Here is a 19,974-nt window from a genome sequence, read left to right on the forward strand (position 1 = left end):
ACCAATCGTCCAAGTAGGGGAACACCTGGAGGTTGTGAGACCTGAGGAAGGCCGCCACCACTATCAGGCATTTGGTGAAGACTCTGGGGGAGGAAGCGAGGCCAAACGGTAGCACTTTGTACTGATAGTGGTGGTGTAGCACCTGGAACCGCAGGTAGCGGCGAGAGTTCTGATGGATGGAGATGTGAGTGTAGGCCTCTTTGAGGTCCAGGGAACATAGCCAGTCGTGTTGAGAAAGTAGAGGGTAAAGTGTGGCAAGGGAGAGCATTCTGAACTTTTCCCTGACCAGACACTTGTTGAGGTCCCTGAGATCGAGAATGGGACGGAGGTCTCCCGTCTTTTTGGGTACTAGGAAGTAGCGGGAGTAGAATCCCTGACCCCTTTGATCTGGAGGTACTTCTTCGATGGCATTGAGAAGGAGGAGGGATTGAACCTCCCTCAGAAGGAGGGGGGTTTGAGAGGAGTGTGAAGCAGACTCTACGGGTTGTCCGGTGGAAGAGTCTGGAAGTTGAGAGAGTAGCCGTGGCGAATGATGTTGAGGACCCACTGGTCTGACGTGATGACTTCCCAACGGCTTGAGAAAATGGTGAGACGACCCCCGATAGGCTGTGGAAGAGGCAGCGAGGGTGGATGACTGGCTATGCCCTGGAGAGAAGAGTCAAAAGGGCTGAGATTGTTTAGCAGGCTGAGAAGGCTTGGAGGGTTGAGTGGCCTGAGATCGAGCCTGGGCATGGTGCTGCTGTTGACGGGGTCGCCGAGATTGTTGGGGAGGCGGATTGAGTGGCCTGGCTGAGAACCTGGTAAGATGATTGAGGCCGATAGGGTCGAGCAGGCGGAGCCTTCTTTTTCGGCTTGATTAGGGTGTCCCACCTGGTCTCATGGGCCGAGAGTTTCTGGGTGGTGGAATCCAGGGACTCTCCAAAGAGTTCATCCCCGAGACAGGGGGCGTTGGCCAAACGATCCTGGTGGTTGATGTCCAGGTCGGAGACTCTGAGCCAGGCTAAGCGACGCATGGCTACAGCCATGGCAGAGGCCCGAGAGGTGAGCTCGAAGGAGTCGTATATCGAGCGGACCATATATTTTCGCATCTGGAGAAGACCAGAGATGTGTTGTTGGAATAGCGGGACCTTGCGCTCAGGAAGGTACTTCTGGAGGGCAGACAGTTGTTGGACCAAGTGTTTCAGATAGAAAGAAAAATGGAAGGAATAGTTGTTTGCCCTGTTGGCAAGCATGGCATTCTGGTAAAGCCTCTTGCCAAACTTGTCCATAGTCTTACCTTCTCTGCCAGGAGGGGTAGAGGCATAGACACTGGAGCCCTGAGTCTTTTTTAAGGTGGATTCCACCAGAAGGGACTCATGGGGCAATTGAGATTTGTCGAATCCAGGAATGGGAATGACACGGTAAAGGTTGTCCAGTTTACGGGGGGCTCCCGGTACCGTGAGGGGATTTTCCAAGTTTTTGTAGAACGTTTCCCGTAGGATGTCATGCACGGGAAGCTTGAGGAACTCCTTAGGAGGTTGCTCAAAGTCTAAAGCCTCTAGAAAGGCTTGAGACTTTTTTGAGTCAGATTCCAGAGGAAGGGACAGGGCAGCAGACATTTCTCTCAGAAATTTAGAAAATGAGGACTGCTCTGGTTTAGAGGTGGCATCGGGTGCCGATGGTTCCTCATCAGATGAGGAGGGATCCTCCTCGGTACCGAGAGGAGTTTCCTCCCATAAGTCAGGGTCCCTGACCTCCGGTGCATGTCGAGACACCGGGGTGGAGGGCGCGGTATGGCGAGTCTTGGACAAAGACTTTCCAGAGCGCACCGAAACGGTACCAGGGGAGGACGACCGGCGTCGATCTCGGTCCCAAGAAGAATGCCGTACCGCCTGGTGCCGAGGAGGATCCAATGTGGCCTGAGAATGAACCACCGGATCGCCATGAAGTTGTTGGGCCGAAAGGATCGGCATGGAGGTGTTCACCGGTACCGAAGGGGTGGACACCGGGGGCTCGGTACGGGGCTCGGGCCGGTCTGGTACCGGAAGGAGCGGTGCCAGGATAGTGGGCAACAGTTGTTCAAGTTGTTTCTTCAACTGCTCCTGGAGTTGAGCCTTTAAGATGGCCAAGATACGGTCATCTAGGGGTGGCATCGGAACCGCTTTCTTTTTCTTCGGTTCCTTGGATGCCGCTCCACGCCCCGGCGATGAGGAGGCCGATGACGAGGCACTCACCGAGATCGGGGCGGAGCGTTTGCGGGACCGGTGCGATGCCGGTAGGGACGGTGTCGCCACCGTAGCTGGAGGGCGCTCGAGGGAAGAGGAAGGCTTCTTAGCCGGCTTACCTGGCGCCAGCGACGCCGATGTGGGGTCGGTCGGTGTCGAGGTCGACGGTGCCGATTTTTGAGGTACCGCCGTTGAAGGTGAGGAGTCCATTGCCGACTCGGTGCCGAAGAGAAGAGTTTGTTGAATTCTTCGGTTTTTAAGAGTTCTCTTTTGAAGAGTGGCACAGCGGGTGCAGGAGTCCGCCCGATGCTCCGGACCCAGACACTGCAAACACCAATTGTGTGGGTCAGTTATGGAGATCGGGCGTGCACACCGCTGGCACTTCTTAAAACCGACCTGCGGGGGCATGAAGGGGAAGATAGCCTCCGCAAAATCGAAGCCCGAGGCCTGTATACTGGCAACAGGCCCCGCCGGGGCAAAAATGAAAGAAAAAAGGGAAAAAGCAAAGTTTTTTTTTTTTTTTTTTTGCAAATCAAAGAAAAATAAACCCGAAGGTAAAGAGAGAAAAATTAAGGAAAAAAGCGCGAGCGGGAAGGCAAAAAAGTGGTTTCAACGGCCGTTGAAAAAACACACGCGTCTTCTTCGCTCCGCGGAAATGAAGAAACTGGGGACCACGCACTCCTCCGTCGGGCGGGAAGGCACTCGCGCACGCGCGGTGCGGCCAACTAGAAACTTCTAGTTAAAAAGGTCCGTACCGAGGGCTCCGTCGGTGACGTCACCCATGTGTTAAGAATATGCTGCCTGCTTGTCCTGGGATAAATGATTTTATTTTCAATTTAGTGATTGAAATGTGCCAGTTTTGAGAAAGAAAAGATATTGAACTTTAAATGTGAGTACTGCAGAAAAAAATAGAGTACTTGGAGGGCCGCAGAAAAAATAGTTAATGTCTTATTAAAGAAATGACAATTTTGCATGAGGTAAAACTCTTTATAGTTTATATATCTTTCTTTAACTGTTAAAGGAAAGTTTTATAAACTATAAAGAGTTTTACCTCATGCAAAATTGTCATTTCTTTAATAAGGCATTAACTATTTTTTCTGCAGCCCTCCAAGTACCTACAAATCCAAAATGTGGCCCCGCAAAGGGTTTGAGTTTGAGACCACTGGTCTAGAGGAAGGCTACTAAAATGGTGTGTGGTCTTCATGATAAGGCGTATGGGGACAGACTTAAAGATCTCAATCTGTATACTTTGGAGAAAAGGCGAGAGAGGGGAGATATGATAGACATGTTTAAATACCTACGTAATATAAATGTGCGCGAGTCGAGTCTCTTTCATTTGAAAGGAAACTGCAATGAGAGGACAAAGGATGAAGTTAAGAGGTGTTAGGCTCTGGAGTAATCTGAGGAAAAGTCTCCCAGAAGAGGTAGTGGAAACAGACTGTCTGAATTCAAAAGGGCCTGGGATACGCACATGGGATCTCTCAGAGAGAGAAAGATCATGGTTACTGCGGATGGGCAGAATGGATGGGCCATTTGGCCTTTATCTGCCGTCACGTTTCTATGTTTCTAAGGAATAAAAGTGGAAATCATTTCAAATTCTATCATTATACTAGTACAGCCTGACCAATTCAGTTGGTCCCTGAGTTATATATTTGCTACAGCAGGGAAACATAGGGGGATATTCTTTTTTTTTTTTTTTTTTCATTATATTTTTATTTTCAAATTTCATAAAAAGTGTACATAATAATAAAATATATTTGATACATGTATGTTATCACTTTTATATCTATCACAATGTATATCTGAATTTGATTTTCCCCTTCACCCTCCCCCCACCCCTTCACCACTTTAATATAATATTTTCAAATTTTATAAAAGTATATAACATATTAGAATACAATTGATAATTATTCAATAATATATTTATATCTAATGCAATATATTCTGGATAAATTTTATTCATTTTCCCTCCCCCCACCCTTCTATTATCCCTTAATCATTTGTTACATTTTGTATCATATATTATAATATATTATATCTAAATTGTTTTCCTTACCCCCCCCTATATGTGTGTCATAAGAAGATCTCTAAAAGAAGAAAGGAAGAAAAAGTATTCTATTATTTAATCATTACAGTATTTTGTCAATGGCCCCCATATTTTTATAAATTTATTATATGTCCCTTTTTGTATTGATATTGTTCTTTCCATTTTAAAAACATGGCATATTGTATTCCACCAAAATGTATAGTTTAGGTTGTTGTAATTTTTCCAATTGTTAGTTATATGTTGAATGGCAACCCCTGTCATAATTAATAAAAGTTTATTATTTTCTGGTGAAATTTGACTTTTTTTTCTCATCATTGTTCCAAATAAAATTGTATCATATGATATTGCAATATGATTTTCCATTAATTTATTAATTTGTGGCCAAATTGAATTCCAAAATATTTTAATATAAGGACAGTAATATAATAAATGATCTAATGTCCCTGGTTCTAGATTACAGTGCCAGCATCTATTAGACTTAGAACTGTCTAGTTTTTGTAAACGAGTAGGGGTCCAAAAAGCTCTATGTAATAAAAAGAACCATGTTTGTCTCATAGATGCTGACACTGTACATCCCATTCTCCAAGACCAAATCAGTGGCCATTGAGATGCATTAATTTGATGTCCAATCTCAATGCTCCAAATGTCTCTTAGACCATTTTTTGGTTTTTTATTCAAATATCCAGATATTAATTTATACCACAATGCGGCTTGATGTCCCAGGAAGTCTGCTTTAAAGCATAAGAACTTTAAACTATATTGATTGTTTAATGATTTCCATTCAGGGAACCCAACCTGAATGGCCTGCTTCAATTGCAACCATTTAAAACTTTGTGTTTTATTAAGACCAAATCTATGTTGCAATTGTGAAAAATCCAGCAGTTTACCTTCTGAAATAATATCATCTAGAGATCTAATTCCTGCAATAATCCAGTTCTTCCAAAGGATTTGGGTTCCGCCTACTTTGATCTTGGAGTTTATCCATATGGATTGATTAGTTGATTTATATATTGGGATGGGTGTTAATTTATCAATAAATCTCAATGTTTTCCAAGTATCCATTATTATTTTATTTTCTCTGTATCTTTTAGGTATATTAATACTTGGTAAATGTACTAAATTTAGGGGAAACATAAGGCGCCATTCCAAATATAACCAATCTGGTGCATTATCTATAAGTTCTGGGAGGATCCAATACATACCCTGACGTAGAATATAGGCTTGATGGTACCTATAGAAATTTGGAAAATTTACCCCTCCCTCCTTAATTGATTTTTGTAAGGTTACTAAAGCTATTCTAGGTGTTTTACCAAGCCAAAGAAATTTTGTTAAAATTCTATTAAGCTTCTTATAAAAGGACCCCTGAAAATAAATAGGTATCATACTCATTTGGTAGCAAACCACAGGCAAGATCATCATTTTAATAGTTTGAACTCTCCCCCACCAAGATATATGTAATGGGTTCCATTGTTCACATAACTCCGTTACTTTTTTTAATACATATTTTTCATTTTCTTTTACCGTATCTTCAATTGTTTTTTTAACTTGAATGCCTAGATATTTAAATCCTTCTTCTTTCCATATGAATGGAAAAATATCAAATAATCCTTTTACACAGTAAACATTCAAGGGTATAATTTCAGATTTATTCCAATTAATTTTATAACCTGAAAATTTGCCAAACTTATCAATTAATTCCAATAAAGAAGATAAGGTAGACTCTGGATTTCTCAAATAAAGCAAAATATCATCAGCATAAGCCGAAATTTTATATTCCATATCTGAATATGGAATTCCTTGTATCTCCCTCGTTTGCTGTATTGCTAACAATAAGGGTTCTAATACAATATCAAATAACAAAGGAGACAAAGGACAACCTTGTCTAACTCCCCTCTGCAATTGAAAACCATCAGATATCTTATTATTAATATTTAATCTTGCAATCGGGAAGCTATACAATGTTTTTACCATTTGTATAAATCCAGAACCTATACCAAACCATTCTAACGCCTGATACATAAAATTCCATTCTACCCTATCAAATGCTTTCTCAGCATCTAATGAAACTGTAAATGCCGGTTCATCCATTTTTTTTGACAAGTTTAGCATGTGAAATAATAGTCTAGAGTTATTGGAGGAATGTCTTTTAGCAACGAAACCCGTTTGATGCATATCTATAATATGTGGGAGAGCTTTGGCTAATCTCAAAGCCAAAATTTTAGCAAAAAGTTTATTATCAACATTTATCAGAGATATAGGCCTGTAGTTCGAAACCAAAGTAGGATCTTTATTTGGCTTAGGTAAAACAATTATTATTGATTCAGCCATAGTACCTTTTATATTACCTTTTATAAGTTGTGTCTGATATAATTTTAATAAATGTGGGGAGAGGATATTTTGAAATGTTTTATAAAATTCTACTGTGTAACCATCACCACCTGGAGCGGATCCAACTTTAAGAGATCTCAATGCTGTTTCTAATTCTTTTAATGATATAGGTTCTTCTAAACTTCGTTTTATATGATCAGGAATCTTAGGTCCATTTATTAAATCTAAAAATTTTTTTCCATCTTTTTGTTTCTCCAAATAAGGTTCGGAGGAATATAGATCCTTATAAAAATTTAAAAATTGTTTTAATATTATATTTGTTTGATTTGTTATTATACCATTATCATCTTTTATTCCATTAATATTAGTTCTCCTTTTTTTTGCCTTAAGATAATTTGCTAATAATTTTCCCGCCTTATTAGAATTTCCATAATACATCGTTTGTTTGGAAAACAAATCTTTTCTTATCATTTTTGAAGTTAATTCATTATATTTACCTTTTACTTTCAAAAGAGTTTGCAAAACTTCATATTCCCATTTGCTTATCAATTTAGCTTCTAATATTTTTATTTCTTTTTCTAATTCTATATGTTGTTTTTTAATTTGTTTCCTAATAAAAGCTGAATATGATATGATATTACCCCTCATAGTTGCTTTAAATGCATCCCATACATTCTCTATAGATGTATCTTCCACTAAATTTATTTGAAAAAATTCATTAATTTGTGTTTTAAAATTTTCCAAAAATTTGTCATCTACAAGCAATGCATTATCAAATCTCCAAAGAGGTCTATTATTTTCTAATTGATCTAATTGTAATTCTATCCATATTCCTGCATGATCCGAAATGATAATAGGATCAATGGAGGCTTTACTCACTTGTTGCACTTTATTTGTTGAAACAAAAATATAATCTATTCTTGAAAATGATTTATGAACCTGTGAACAAAATGAATACTCCTGATCATTAAAATGAAGAATACGCCATATATCTTTCAAATCACATGATCGAACTAAATTATCTAGACCTAAAGATTTAATATTTTTACCTGGTTTTTTATCCAATAATGGATCCATTACAGCATTAAAATCTCCAGCCACCACTAAATTAGAGGCAGCCAGTGGTAATAACATATTTTGTAGCTTTTTGAAAAATTCTGATTGATTCGAATTAGGGGCATATATATTAAATAACGTCAGGGTATCATTTCCCATACCTATATCGATATGTATCCATCTTCCATGTGGATCTGAATTTTTTACCTTTATATTGGCCATACATTTTTTATTTATAAGGATTGCAACCCCTGCTTTTTTACCCACTGCTGGAGCAAAAAAACATTCTTTTATCCATCCACCTGATAATTTCTGTGATTCCTTCATATTAAGATGGGTCTCTTGCAGACAATAAATATCTGCATTTTGTTTTTTTAAATATGTTAATATTTTTTCCCTTTTAATTACGTGATTCAGGCCATTGACATTAATAGAATATATTTTAAAAGACATTATATATTTTAATACTTTTCATTATCTTATTCCTCCTCTCCTCTTTCATATTTAATAACCAAAAAATTTTCTTCATGACACACATATTTAACCCTAATGTATCTCCCTTAATTATTCTAATAAATATTCTTCTTATCCCTCCCTTTCCCACCCAATACATTGGCTGCTTAAGGATACACATTGGAACTATAATCCTAACATTCTCCCCATTCCAGGCAATCAATATTCAATTGTTTAAATAAATTTCCCTTCTATCTATCTATATTGATCTTTTATATTTATTTAATCATTTTCCATAACATTTTATTAATGTATCATTTTCCATTTAACAATATGTTAATTTGTATTTCCTTAGTATTATGATTTCAACATATAATTATTTTAAACTTATATGCAGTGTATTATTTAATAATTTTCATATATTCTGTTCTTTCTTTCATATAATTATTATTGTCTTTTCTTTGTGTTGTTTTCCTCCATTTCTTCAAATATTTCGATATGTTGTATTTCCTAATTTTTCATAGAGTCTTCAAAACCTTTTTAATATATTTTGTTAATATATCATAGGTTCTGGTTTAGAAAGAAACTCTTTTAGTTTTTCGGGATCCTCAAAATATAAAGACTTGTCTCCAGATGACACTCTCATTTTCGCTGGATAGTATAGACCATATTTAAATCCTTTTTCTTTGAGTAGAGGTCTCATATCTAGTAGTCTTTTCCTTTTAGTTGCTGTGTTTTTGGCGAAATCTGGTAAAAACCATAATCTTGATCCTTTATAATTTAAGTTTTTATCTTTTTTTGCAGCATTTAGTATCTCTAGTGCTTGTTGGTATCTCAACATTTTGAAAATGATTGGTCTTGGTCTGTTTTTATTTTCTAAATTTTTTATTGGGATTCTATGCGCCCTTTCAATTTCAATTGTTTGTTTCAAGTCTAATTGTAGAATTTTTGGAATTAAATTTTCAAGGAAAAGGATAGTATTTTTTCCCTCTAAATTTTCTTGTATTCCAAAGAGTTTGATGTTCTTTCTTCTTCCTCTATTCTCGTAATCCTCCAGTTGATCTTTTAATTTATTTAATTCCAGGTTGTCGTTTTTACATCTTTTTGATTCACATTCTATAATTTCCATTTTTGATTCTAGTTCAGTTGTTCTTTTGTTGTTAACTTCCATTTGTCTATGTATATTTAAAATTTCTTCTTTCATTTCAGACATATTAGTAATAGTTTCTTTCAGCATTTGTTTGATTTGTTTTAATTCTTCCATGACTTCAGCTTTGCTTAATGTGTCTGATTCTTCGATAGGAAGTGGTATCTTGCTTGGTGTTATTTGTTCTTGTTTCTGTCTTTTTGCAGATGTACCTGTCTCATTTTTGTTTTGTCTGGTACTTGCCATGTTATTGTTCTCTTTTCCTTGGTTATTATTATTTCTTGTATTTAAATCTTTTAGATTTGGTATTCTTAGGTTTTTAATCTCTTTTCTTCCAAGATTTTGTTATCTCTTTGAATTAGAAATTTTTCTTTTTAAGCTCTTTTCTTTTTCCTTTACCAATATTAGTTTGAAAATTCTTTTCTCACTTTCACTTTTTCAATGATGTAGGGGAACTCTTTTTTTTTTTTTTTTTCTCTCCTCTTACAAGCCCAATCGCAGCTCTGATTAAGGAGAGCAACACTTTTTTAGAGTTATTTTTTCTATTTTGACCAACTTTAAGCAATTTTCTTCTGTTTTTTCTCAGCGTCTCTCAAATTCCTCAATATCTTGCTATTTCAGTTTTTTAAAGTTCCGTTGAACCTTTTTTTCTGTCTCCTCTCTCACAAGCCCAATCGCAGCTTTGTCAGAGGAAATTGATATTCATTTCAGTATTTGTTTTTTATTAGTAAGCTGATATTTATTTGTCTTCAGTGCTTCAGCACCCAATTTCTAAGAGAAAATGCAAGTCCTCCTCTCTCTCAATTTTTTTTTTTTAATCCCCTTTTTTATCAAAGAATAATCTTTTTTTTTCCAATATAACTGGTCAGAACACAAATTCCTTTTTTATAATTTTTCCAGTCAATATTGATCTTTCACTTGTACTTCGCGGTTTCAACGCTGCATTCAATTTCAATGAAACCGCCAAAATCACAAATGGTTCTCTGCCTTCCCGTTTCTTGTCTGCACTTATCTCACTTCAACTGCCGCAATTCAGGTTATATTTTTTTTTTTTTTTGGTTATATTTGATCAGATCTCAATCTGGTCTTTCACATTCATCAGCATCAGTACTGCTGCAAAGTCTCTCGAATCAGTTGAAATACAGACAGTTCTCAACTTTCCTGACTTTTAACAGCTTCCTTTTTTTCTGTTTCAGTATATATTGTTCAGAAAATAAACTTTTCTCCTCTTTTTTTCTATTTCGCCAAACTGTTCAATCACATATACCACGCGGTTACAGCGTTGCATTCAAACTTCAATAAACCGCCAGCACAAACGGTTCTATGTCTTCCCGACTTTCATCAGCACAAATCCCGCTTTAAATATAGCAATTCGGCTTTTTTTTTTTTCTTTAGTTATATTTTGTCAGAACATATCCATTCTTTACTTTTTCTCAATCTAACATATATCTCATAGTCTCTTAAAATCGCCGACACTGACAGCTCTCTGCTTACCGACTCCCTTCAGCTTTTTTTTTTTTCAGTTTACGTTCGTCTCTCCGTCTCAGCACTGCTTTCAAGTCTCTCCAAACCTCCGAAAACACAGACTACTTTCCCGATTCCCCTCAGCTTCTTTGTTATATCTGATCAGAATATAAACATATACTTCAGCGCTGTATTCAATTCTATGTAACCGTCAGCTCAAACGGCTCTCCGCTTTTCCGTCTCCTGTCTGCACATACCCTTCTTCAAATACCGCAGTTTAGGATTTTGTTTTGTATCTTTTATTCAGCTTTCCGTATATATATTTTTATATTATTATTTTGAAGGAAAAATAATTTTTTCTTTATTTCATTGCCTGGATGGTGAGGAGCTTCAGGATCACACCTCCATCCGTGCTCGCGCTAAGCCACGCCCCCATAGGGGGATATTCTATAAACGGCGCTGATTTGCACCTTCCCAGCACCTAGGTAAATTGAGAAATGCAGTTTAAAAATGGTGAAAAACAGTAAAGATAAAAGCACCTACCAGCGCCTAAATAAAAGGCGCCAGAATTGTGCCAACATAGACGCTTTACGGTGCTTAACGCCACTATGGGCATGGCTAACGCCAGAAGTGGCGTTAGGCATCATAATGGGCCTACGTAGACACGATTTATGGCATAGATAGGTGATGGAAAGGAAGGCCAGGGTTTTCTGGGCCTACATTTCTGGCACCTATCTTTCCCGGAGGCACAATTCTCTATAGGGCGTCATCGTATGATTGATTTGACACGCAATTGGCAGTCGCTTTTTAGGCAGCTGCCGATTCGGCACCCTATAGAGAATCCGGGCCACACTATATCAGTCTGTTATCCATAACTAGACAAAAGCTATACAGATGGTACCAATGCAAAGGGAAGGAAAAGTGAGAGCAGTAACTGAATATTACGGCCTCTTTCACAAAGCCGTGCGGCAACAGCCCCGAAGCCCTTTAAATCTCTATGGGCTTCGGCGCGGCTTTATAACAGAGGCCGTTAAACTTATAAACACTGTACAGATAATTTACATATTTAAGTTTCAAGTTTATTAGGTGTTTTATATACCGCCTATCAAGGTTATCTAAGCGGTTTTACAATCAGGTACTCAAGCATTTTCCTTATCTGTCCTGGTGGGTTCACAAACCATCCAACGTACCCGGGGCTATGGAGGAGCAGTGTGTAAGTGTTTGATAACTTTCATGATAAGGATTACGGATTTTTTGATCCTATTCAATTAAGAGTATTTTCTTGAACATTACATTACATTACATTACATTAGTGATTTTTATTCCGCTTGTACCTTGCGGTTCAAAGCGGATTACATAAGAAGAGAACTGGACATTTCCAGGATGGTACATGACAATAGAGAATACAGTTTGAGGATAGAGACTTAATGACAGAATGATAGTAAAGACTTAGTAACATCGGAAGATGTTTTGGACGGCAGTGTTTTGGTTTCTTGGGGGATGGGGTGAGGGAGGTTAGGTAGATTGTATATGCTTTTTGAACAGCAGTGTTTTGATTTCTTTACGGAATGTCTTGAGGTCTGATGTTGTGGTTAACAATCTGGTGATGGAGGGTTCGAGTTTTGCAGCATGTGTTGCCAGGAGGCTATCGTAAAGCTTTTTGCGGTGTGTACCCTTGAGTGGTGGGTATGTGAATGATGTCAGTGTTCTTCTTGTTCTGGTTGGAAGGTTACGGTTTAAGCGGTCATCTAGGTAGGTGGGTGCAGTACCGTTAATTACTTTGAAGAGTAGACAGTATAGTTTGAATTGAATTCTGGCTCGAATCGGTAGCCAGTGTGAGTCTAGGTAGGCATTGGTGATGTGGTCAAATTTTCCGAGTGAGTAAATTAGTCTAAGGGCTGTGTTCTGAACAGTTTGAAGTTTTTTGATCATGTTTGTGGGGCATGGTAGATAAAGGATATTGCAATAGTCCACGAGACCTAGTACCAGGGATTGTACAATTATCCTGTAGTGTTCTTTGTCAAAGAATTTCCTTATTTTTCTTAAGTTGCGCATTGTGAAGAATGCTTTTTGGGTAGTTTTGTTGATTTGGGTCTGCATAGTGCAGCATCTGTCTATCAGCACTCCCAAGATTCTGAGTGAGGTCTGGATTGGGTATTTGGTTGCTTTAATTTCTAGGTCTGTTATGGATGGGTTTTTGTCCGTTTCAAGCATTAGGAATTTGGTTTTGTCCGAGTTTAGTTTCAGTTTGTGGTTTGTCATCCATTTTTCTACTTCGTCCAGAATTATTTCCAGGTGTCCTGTTGAGGTGTGGTCTTTGGTTTCAAAGGGGAGGAGAATAGTTATGTCATCTGCGTAGCTGAATGATGTTACACCTAGGTCGTCTAAAGTGGTGCCGAGGGAGGAGATGAAGAGATTGAATAGAATGGGCGACAGTGGTGACCCCTGCGGGACTCCGCATGGATTTGACCATGGGTTAGATTTCGTGTTGTTTGTCTTAACTCTGTACGTTCTTGTTTTAAGGAATCCTTGGAACCAATTGTAAACCACCCCTGAGATCCCGATTGCATCAAGTATCTGGAGTAATATGGTGTGATCGACTAGATCGAAGGCGGCGGAAAGATCTAGTTGGATGATTAGAATCCTGTGTCCTTTACTGAGGTGTTGTCGGGCTATGTCTAGTAGTGTTGCTAGTAGTGTTTCCGTGCTGTGGTGGGATCTGAATCCTGATTGAGAGGAGTGAAGTATATTATGTTCAAATAGGTAGTTGGTGAGGTATTGAGTCACTAGTCCTTCAATCAGTTTGACATATAATGGGATCGAAGCGATAGGTCTGTAGTTGGTGGGAGCGTCTATAGGACCTTTTTGATCTTTCAGTAGGGGTGTGATTATGATCTCTCCAAGATCTTGTGGGAATTGACCTTCTGTGAGAGTGCTTTGAATCCATTGCATGAGGTTGGTTTTGAATTTAAGGGAGGCATTTGTAAGCAAATACGATGGGCAGTAGTTCATGTCGCATGAGGTGTGGCTGTATTTTTTGTATAGTCGGTTCAAATCAGACCATTGTAGGGTTGGGAATGTGGTCCATGTTCTGTCTGCAGGTATGGCTTCTTCCGTTGTGGGGGTTGTTATCTCGTAGAGTTTGGTGGTTGAGTTGTTGAAGGTATTTCTGATTGTAGTGATCTTGTGTTTGAAGTGGTCTGCTAGTTGAGAAGCTGTTGGTGGTTTATTGCCTTGGGTGGCAAGGAATGGGTTTGTGTCCGTAAGTTTTTTTACTAAGTTGAAGAGTGTTTTTGTATCAGAGGTGTTTGTGCCAATTAGTTTAGAATAGTATGTTTTGCGTTTTTCTTTAAGTTTGATGTTGTATAGTTTGATTTGGGTTCTCCAAGCGGATTTGGTTTGATCATTTTTCTTTTTTCTCCAAGATCTTTCAAGTTGTCTGCAAAGCCTTTTTTGTAGGAGGAGTTCGGAGTCGAACCACTTGTCTGAGGATCTGCAGGTTCTATGTTTGGTTTTTTCAGGGGCTAGCTCGTTCAAGGTTGTTTCACTTAGGATGCGCCAGTGATTTACGAAGTCAGTTGGGTCGATGGGGGCGATTATAGGGTCCACTTTATCCCAGAATGTGGCAGGCTCAATTTTCTGTCTGGATTTGAAGGTTGTTTTTTGTGGTTTGGGTTTTGTGTTATTTTGAGGCCAGTTGATGGTGAAAGTGTATTTGTAGTGGTCTGACCAAAGAGAGGGATGCCAGGTACCATTGTTGATATGAATTTTTGGGGTGTGGATGTTATGAGACGTGAATGCTGCTATATCAAGTTGGTGGCCTTTTTCGTGCGTGGGTTCAGGATTGAGGATCTGGTAGGATAGGGCGTCGAGGTATGAAAGTATATCGTCTACTTGTTTGGATGTGTGGTCCTCGAGGTGGAGATTGATGTCTCCTAGGAGCAGATTGTATGTGGAGGTTAGGGAGTTCTGGAATATGAATTCTTCGAGTTCAAGTTTTGAAGTGTTCCATTTTCCTGGAGTGATGTAGCATAATAGACAGTTCAAGGTGTCTGTGAGTGTATTGTCGGAGAGTTGGCATGCAAGAAGGTCTAAGTGAGGGGTTGAGTGTTTGTGTAGAACTTTTAGGTTGAGGTTGTTTTGTACTAGGATAGCTAGTCCTCCCCCTCGTTTGTTTTCTCGACAAACCAGCTCTAATTTATACCCTTTGGGGCAGAATTCGGTTATGCAAGGGTCCGAATTGGATGTTAGCCAGGTTTCGGCTAGGAAGAGACAGCTTAGTTGTTCTTCAGTCAGCCAGTCTTTAATTAGGTTTGCTTTTGGGCTAATTGATCTTATATTCATGTAGGCACAGGTTAATGAGGTATATTTTGTGTTGGAATTAGGATTGCAATTAAGGTAGAGGATATTTTTTGGTGGAGTGAGTTGTTTTTGAGTAGTAGTCTTGTGCTTTGGTGGAGGTCTTTTTCCCCAGGTGGTAGGAATGTGGTCTTGGCTGGTCAGTGGGCAGGATGTTAGGGTTCTCGTGGTGTGGATTTTTCTGGGCGGATGTGGTTGTCTATAGGTTGTTGTCAGAATTGGGATGGGTGATAGGTGATATCCTGTGGTTTGCCAGTTGGAAATGAGTAGTGAAAGTATTAGGATGGCAAGTGTGGTTTTGTATATGTAATTTTCCATTTTGTTTGTGGAGTGGATCGGGGCTTGAGTGGCCTGTTTGCAGGTTCGATGCTCTCCTTCTCTGGCGGGGTGGGCTGGCTCCCGCTGCTGGAGTTCCCGAAGCTAAATCAAGAAAGTAAAAAAGTAAAAAATAAATAAAAATAAAAATAAATAGCTCTAAATTCAAGGAGACCCCGCTGGTTTCGGGGGAGGGGCGGACTGCCTCGCGCTCCCCTGCAGGATCGGGCTCCTCTCTGCTTTTTCCTGCCTTCCTGCTGTTTAAAGTGCAGGCAAGGCAGATCGCTGGTGTGGGGCTCTAAATTCAAGGAGACCCCGCTGGTTTCGGGGGAGGGGCGGACTGCCTCGCGCTCCCCTGCAGGATCGGGCTCCTCTCTGCTTTTTCCTGCCTTCCTGCTGTTTAAAGTGCAGGCAAGGCAGATCGCTGGTGTGGGGCTCTAAATTCAAGGAGACCCCGCTGGTTTCGGGGGAGGGGCGGACTGCCTCGCGCTCCCCTGCAGGATCGGGCTCCTCTCTGCTTTTTCCTGCCTTCCTGCTGTTTAAAGTGCAGGCAAGGCAGATCGCTGGTGTGGGGCTCTAAATTCAAGGAGACCCCGCTGGTTTCGGGGGAGGGGCGGACTGCCTCGCGCTCCCCTGCAGGATCGGGCTCCTCTCATTCTTAGTAACCCCCCTTTTTGTAAGTTGGGGTAGAATTTTCCTTTCTTGGTTATGATAATTTCAATGAAAATAGGAGTTTAAATAGTTAAATGCCTCTATAAAATTAAGGGTGTTATCCCTTATTGATTACTAAATTTTATGTTATTATGTAATGTAATTCTTTCTCCTCAATGATGTGGGCTTGATGGGATTTCTGATTTTCTATGACTGATTTAAGTTGTATTAAGAAATAATATTTCTATATTTTTTGTGTAAATTCCCATATCCTGTATACTTGTTTGGATACATTAATAAATTTCAATTAAAAAAAAAGAACAGTTTGGGGTTTGAATCCACAACCCCAGGGTGCCGAGGCTGTAGCTCCAACCACCACGCCACACGCTCAACAAGCACTTACACCACCGCTGAGGTTGTGTACACTCTAATTGTGTAAACAGGTATTTTATAAAATAACATATGTATATCACAACTATACCAAAACTATACTTCCAGGAACACCTATGTACTAATCACTTTATACATGTACTGTATTTTCTGAAGGGTTACTTTTGAAAGCTAATCAAACAATGCACGAAGGGGTCCTTATTAATAAGGCTGTTTTAGCGTGCACTAAACGTTAAGGCATCCATTAAAGTCTATGGATGCGTTAGCATTCAGCACGGGCTAAAACGACTAGGGCACCTTAGTAAAAGGACCCCCAAGTTAGTCCAATAAAAAAAGTTTATCATCTTTGTTCCTTTTGTTTTATTTCTATATATTATTTCAGAAAGGCAGTAAATAAATTCTATAAATAGAGACTAGAGGGTGGTTACAATTTTGAGTTAACACGGGTATTAATGCAGGGTATTAATGCAACTGTATGCATTAATGTGATCTCAATTACTGTAAATGAGCTTTGCTTTGTATAATTTAGCATGTTATTAGCTCAGCAAATAAGTCCACAAAGCAGACATACCAGCAGTAGTTTCAAAGGCAGCTTCAGGATAGATCTGTGAAAGCACTGAACAGCTAATTTAAAATAACCCAATTTTGGCTACCTAGGTTTAGGAACATGGTTAGACTCACAGCTGAAAATTCTTATAAAATCAAGGCAACCCTATTTATGCCTCCTATAGAAATGCTAGGCTTGAGTGCCTAGGCGAAGGTCATCAAATCTTTCAGTAGCACAAGTAAGAGAGAAGGGATATTTTCCCTCAAAGGATCTAGACTCCTAATCTCTAGTTAAGCAGTTAAATTCCACTGAAAATCTGCCCCTAAGCATTCAGTACAATCCTATCAGCTGTTGAAAAAATTATTTAAAAAAAAACAACCAAAAAAAACAAAACCCTCTTCTTTAAAAATCCACAAAGCTGTGAATTTAAAATAAAACCTCAAATAGTTAGTCAATAGCTTGCCACATACTGATGAGTTTTCACATTTTCCATAAGTAATAAGCAGATCCATAAGTAATAAGCAGAAGAAAATAAGGTGGATACTATTTTACATAACACTACTAATTCTCCGGGGTGGGAGGGGAGGCAAGCTGGCTTCCAGAATTAAAAAAAAAAAAGACTAAAGAAAAAGGAAAAAGTAATGAACAAAAAAAAAACTGACTAAAACAGAAGGATAAGCAATTCTTAAAGATATACTTTTCAATATTGTGCATTTTTGTTATACCAAATGAGTGAGTTCTAGCCTCTTCTTTTCACTCTCAAATTCTGTGTGCCAAAGTTGTCTCTTTTCCTCTTCTTTTTCCTGCTTGCCCTGCTCGATTTTGAGCTTAGATATTTCCTCATCATCCAACTTCTTTTGTTTCTTCTCCCATAACTGAAGCTGATGTAGACATAATTCTTCTAATTCCAAATAATCCAAGTTCAAGGGAACACTGCCTCTTTCTAAAGGAAATTTAACCAACGAAAGACTTTTACACATTTTGAGCATTACTCGCACAAGGCAACGTTGCACGCATGTTTTCCATAGATGGCAGGACTGCTAAAGCACACAAGTGGGTGAGGTCATCTTATGGCACTGGGACAGAACCAGTGGTTTAGTCTGCCCCAGGCACCATTTTGGTGGGGGGCGTTAGCACCCCTCCTCCTCCGCCTCCCCACCTCTTCCCACTCCTCCCCTCACCACACGCTCTTCTTCCCTTCTCCCACACCTCTAGTTGTTCACTGCCGCGAGCAAGAAATTCAACGAGCTCCTTGCAACCATGTCGGCTCTCCCGCTGATGTCACTTCCGGGTGCCACGCATAGAAGTGACATCAGAGGGAGATCCAACGAGGTTGCATGGAGCAAGTTGAAATAGAAGTAATGGTACCTGTAATGGTAGTTCTCCTTAGACAGATGATCTTACAGAACAAGGTGAAGTCACCATGTTGAAGCCGATGAAGCCAACCAAGCAATCTCAGAGAGGTAGGAAGGAGGTGTGTCTTATCAATCCTGCAATCTATGAAAACATCTGTTGCAAGTGAGAAGAATTGTTCTTTCTGCTGACATGCAGTCAGGCTCCTCCAATTGCATACTGTCCATGAAACCAGCCCCTATAGTTAATTTGCAAGAGTTGTCAGATCAGGACAGATTGGCCAGCATCACTTGACCAAAGCACTGCCCTGTGCTGAATCCTGGTGAAAACAATAATGTTTCAATGAAAGTATGAAGAGAAGATTGTGTAGCTCAGGGGTGCCCAATACGTCGATCGCGATCGACAGGTCGCTCGCTCAGGCGACCCCAGTCGATCGCAGAGCGGGTTCTCTTTTCCCCTTCTCTTTTTTCCCCTCCTGACTGGCCTGCCTCTTGAAGAACGCCAGCCAATCAGAGTGCTGGCAGGGCGGGGTGAACGTCGGTGGCATACCAATGGGGGGCGATCCGCCCCGGGTGCACAGCCGGTCAGGTCCAGGTCCTCCTGCCCTTCCTTTCTCCCAGTCCGCGCTCGTGGCTCGCACCTGCCTGGTCCTGTGCCGCCGCCCAAATGGTGCTGTTGGTTCTCGTGAGACTCGCAGGAGTTGACTGCACCATTCGAGCAGCAGTGCGGGACCAGACAGACACGCTCCGGACTCGCGTCTGGATTTTACTTCCGGCGCAGAATAATAATAATAACTTTATTCTTGTATACCGCATCACCATGGAAGTTCTATGCGGTTAACAGATGAAGAGACTGTACATTTACAGCGAAGTTACATTTTCAGTAATGTTACATTTATATTTTAGACGATAAATTGAAGTTATTTTTGCAGCTAGGATACATATACAGAGTAGTTACATTTGCTGTAGGTTACGTACAGCGGTGTTACAAATAGCAGTGTTACATACGGCGTTGATGAGTCTGGGGGTGAGTCGAGATCAGAGGAGGAGGCAAGGAAGAGGGGGAGCCAGCCGAGCTGACACCATTCGGGCAGCACAAGACCAGGCAGGCGCGCTCAGGGCTCACACCTGCCTATTACCGCCGCGGCAGATGGGGACTTGGGTGGCTGTCCAGCAGGGAAGGCTGCTGATGCAGTGCTGGACCGCCAGGATTGCATCAAGGTACCGGGGGGTGAGGGGATGTTTAAAATATCAGGATAGCCATCTAGGGAGGGAGGGATTTTAAAAGGTACTGAGGGTGGGGAGATGTTTAAAATACCAGGTAAGCCGTCTAGGGAGGGAAGGAGGGATTTTAAAAAGTACAGGGGGTATGATTAAAAAAGGTACTGGGGGTACGTAGGGAGATGATTTAAGGTACTGGGGGCATGGGGGATGGTTTAGGGTACGAGAGGGGTATGGGGCCTGCCTGTCACTAGGCCTGCCTGCCTGCCCTGTGCCTGCCTAGCGGCAGTGGTTTGGGGGAGGGCAGGGAGACAGAAGGAAAGAAGGGAAACAGAAAAAAGAAAGGGGGCATGAAGAGAGAAAAAAAGAAAGGGCGGCAGGGAGAAAGAAAGGGAAGGGAGAGAGTTAAGAAAAAGTTGGGGGAGGGAACGAGGTCTGGA

General features: G+C 40.3%; 1 protein-coding gene across 4 annotated transcripts in view; it reads right to left on the reverse strand.

Annotated features, from left to right (window-relative positions):
* Window positions 1-19,974, reverse strand: part of LRRIQ1 (leucine rich repeats and IQ motif containing 1) — a 289,414-nt gene that overhangs the window by 246,422 nt on the left and 23,018 nt on the right. For 2 of the 4 annotated variants that reach the window (XM_033951656.1, XM_033951657.1), the window contains exon 5: window positions 17,687-17,904. The exons of the other annotated variants lie outside the window; for them this stretch is intronic. In XM_033951656.1, the coding sequence (XP_033807547.1) occupies window positions 17,687-17,904 (218 nt within the window). The remainder of the gene's footprint in view (window positions 1-17,686; window positions 17,905-19,974) is intronic. 4 annotated transcript variants of the gene reach the window in all.

Source organism: Geotrypetes seraphini, chromosome 7 (genome assembly GCF_902459505.1).
Source record: "Geotrypetes seraphini chromosome 7, aGeoSer1.1, whole genome shotgun sequence".
NCBI classification, from domain to species: Eukaryota; Metazoa; Chordata; class Amphibia; order Gymnophiona; family Dermophiidae; genus Geotrypetes; species Geotrypetes seraphini.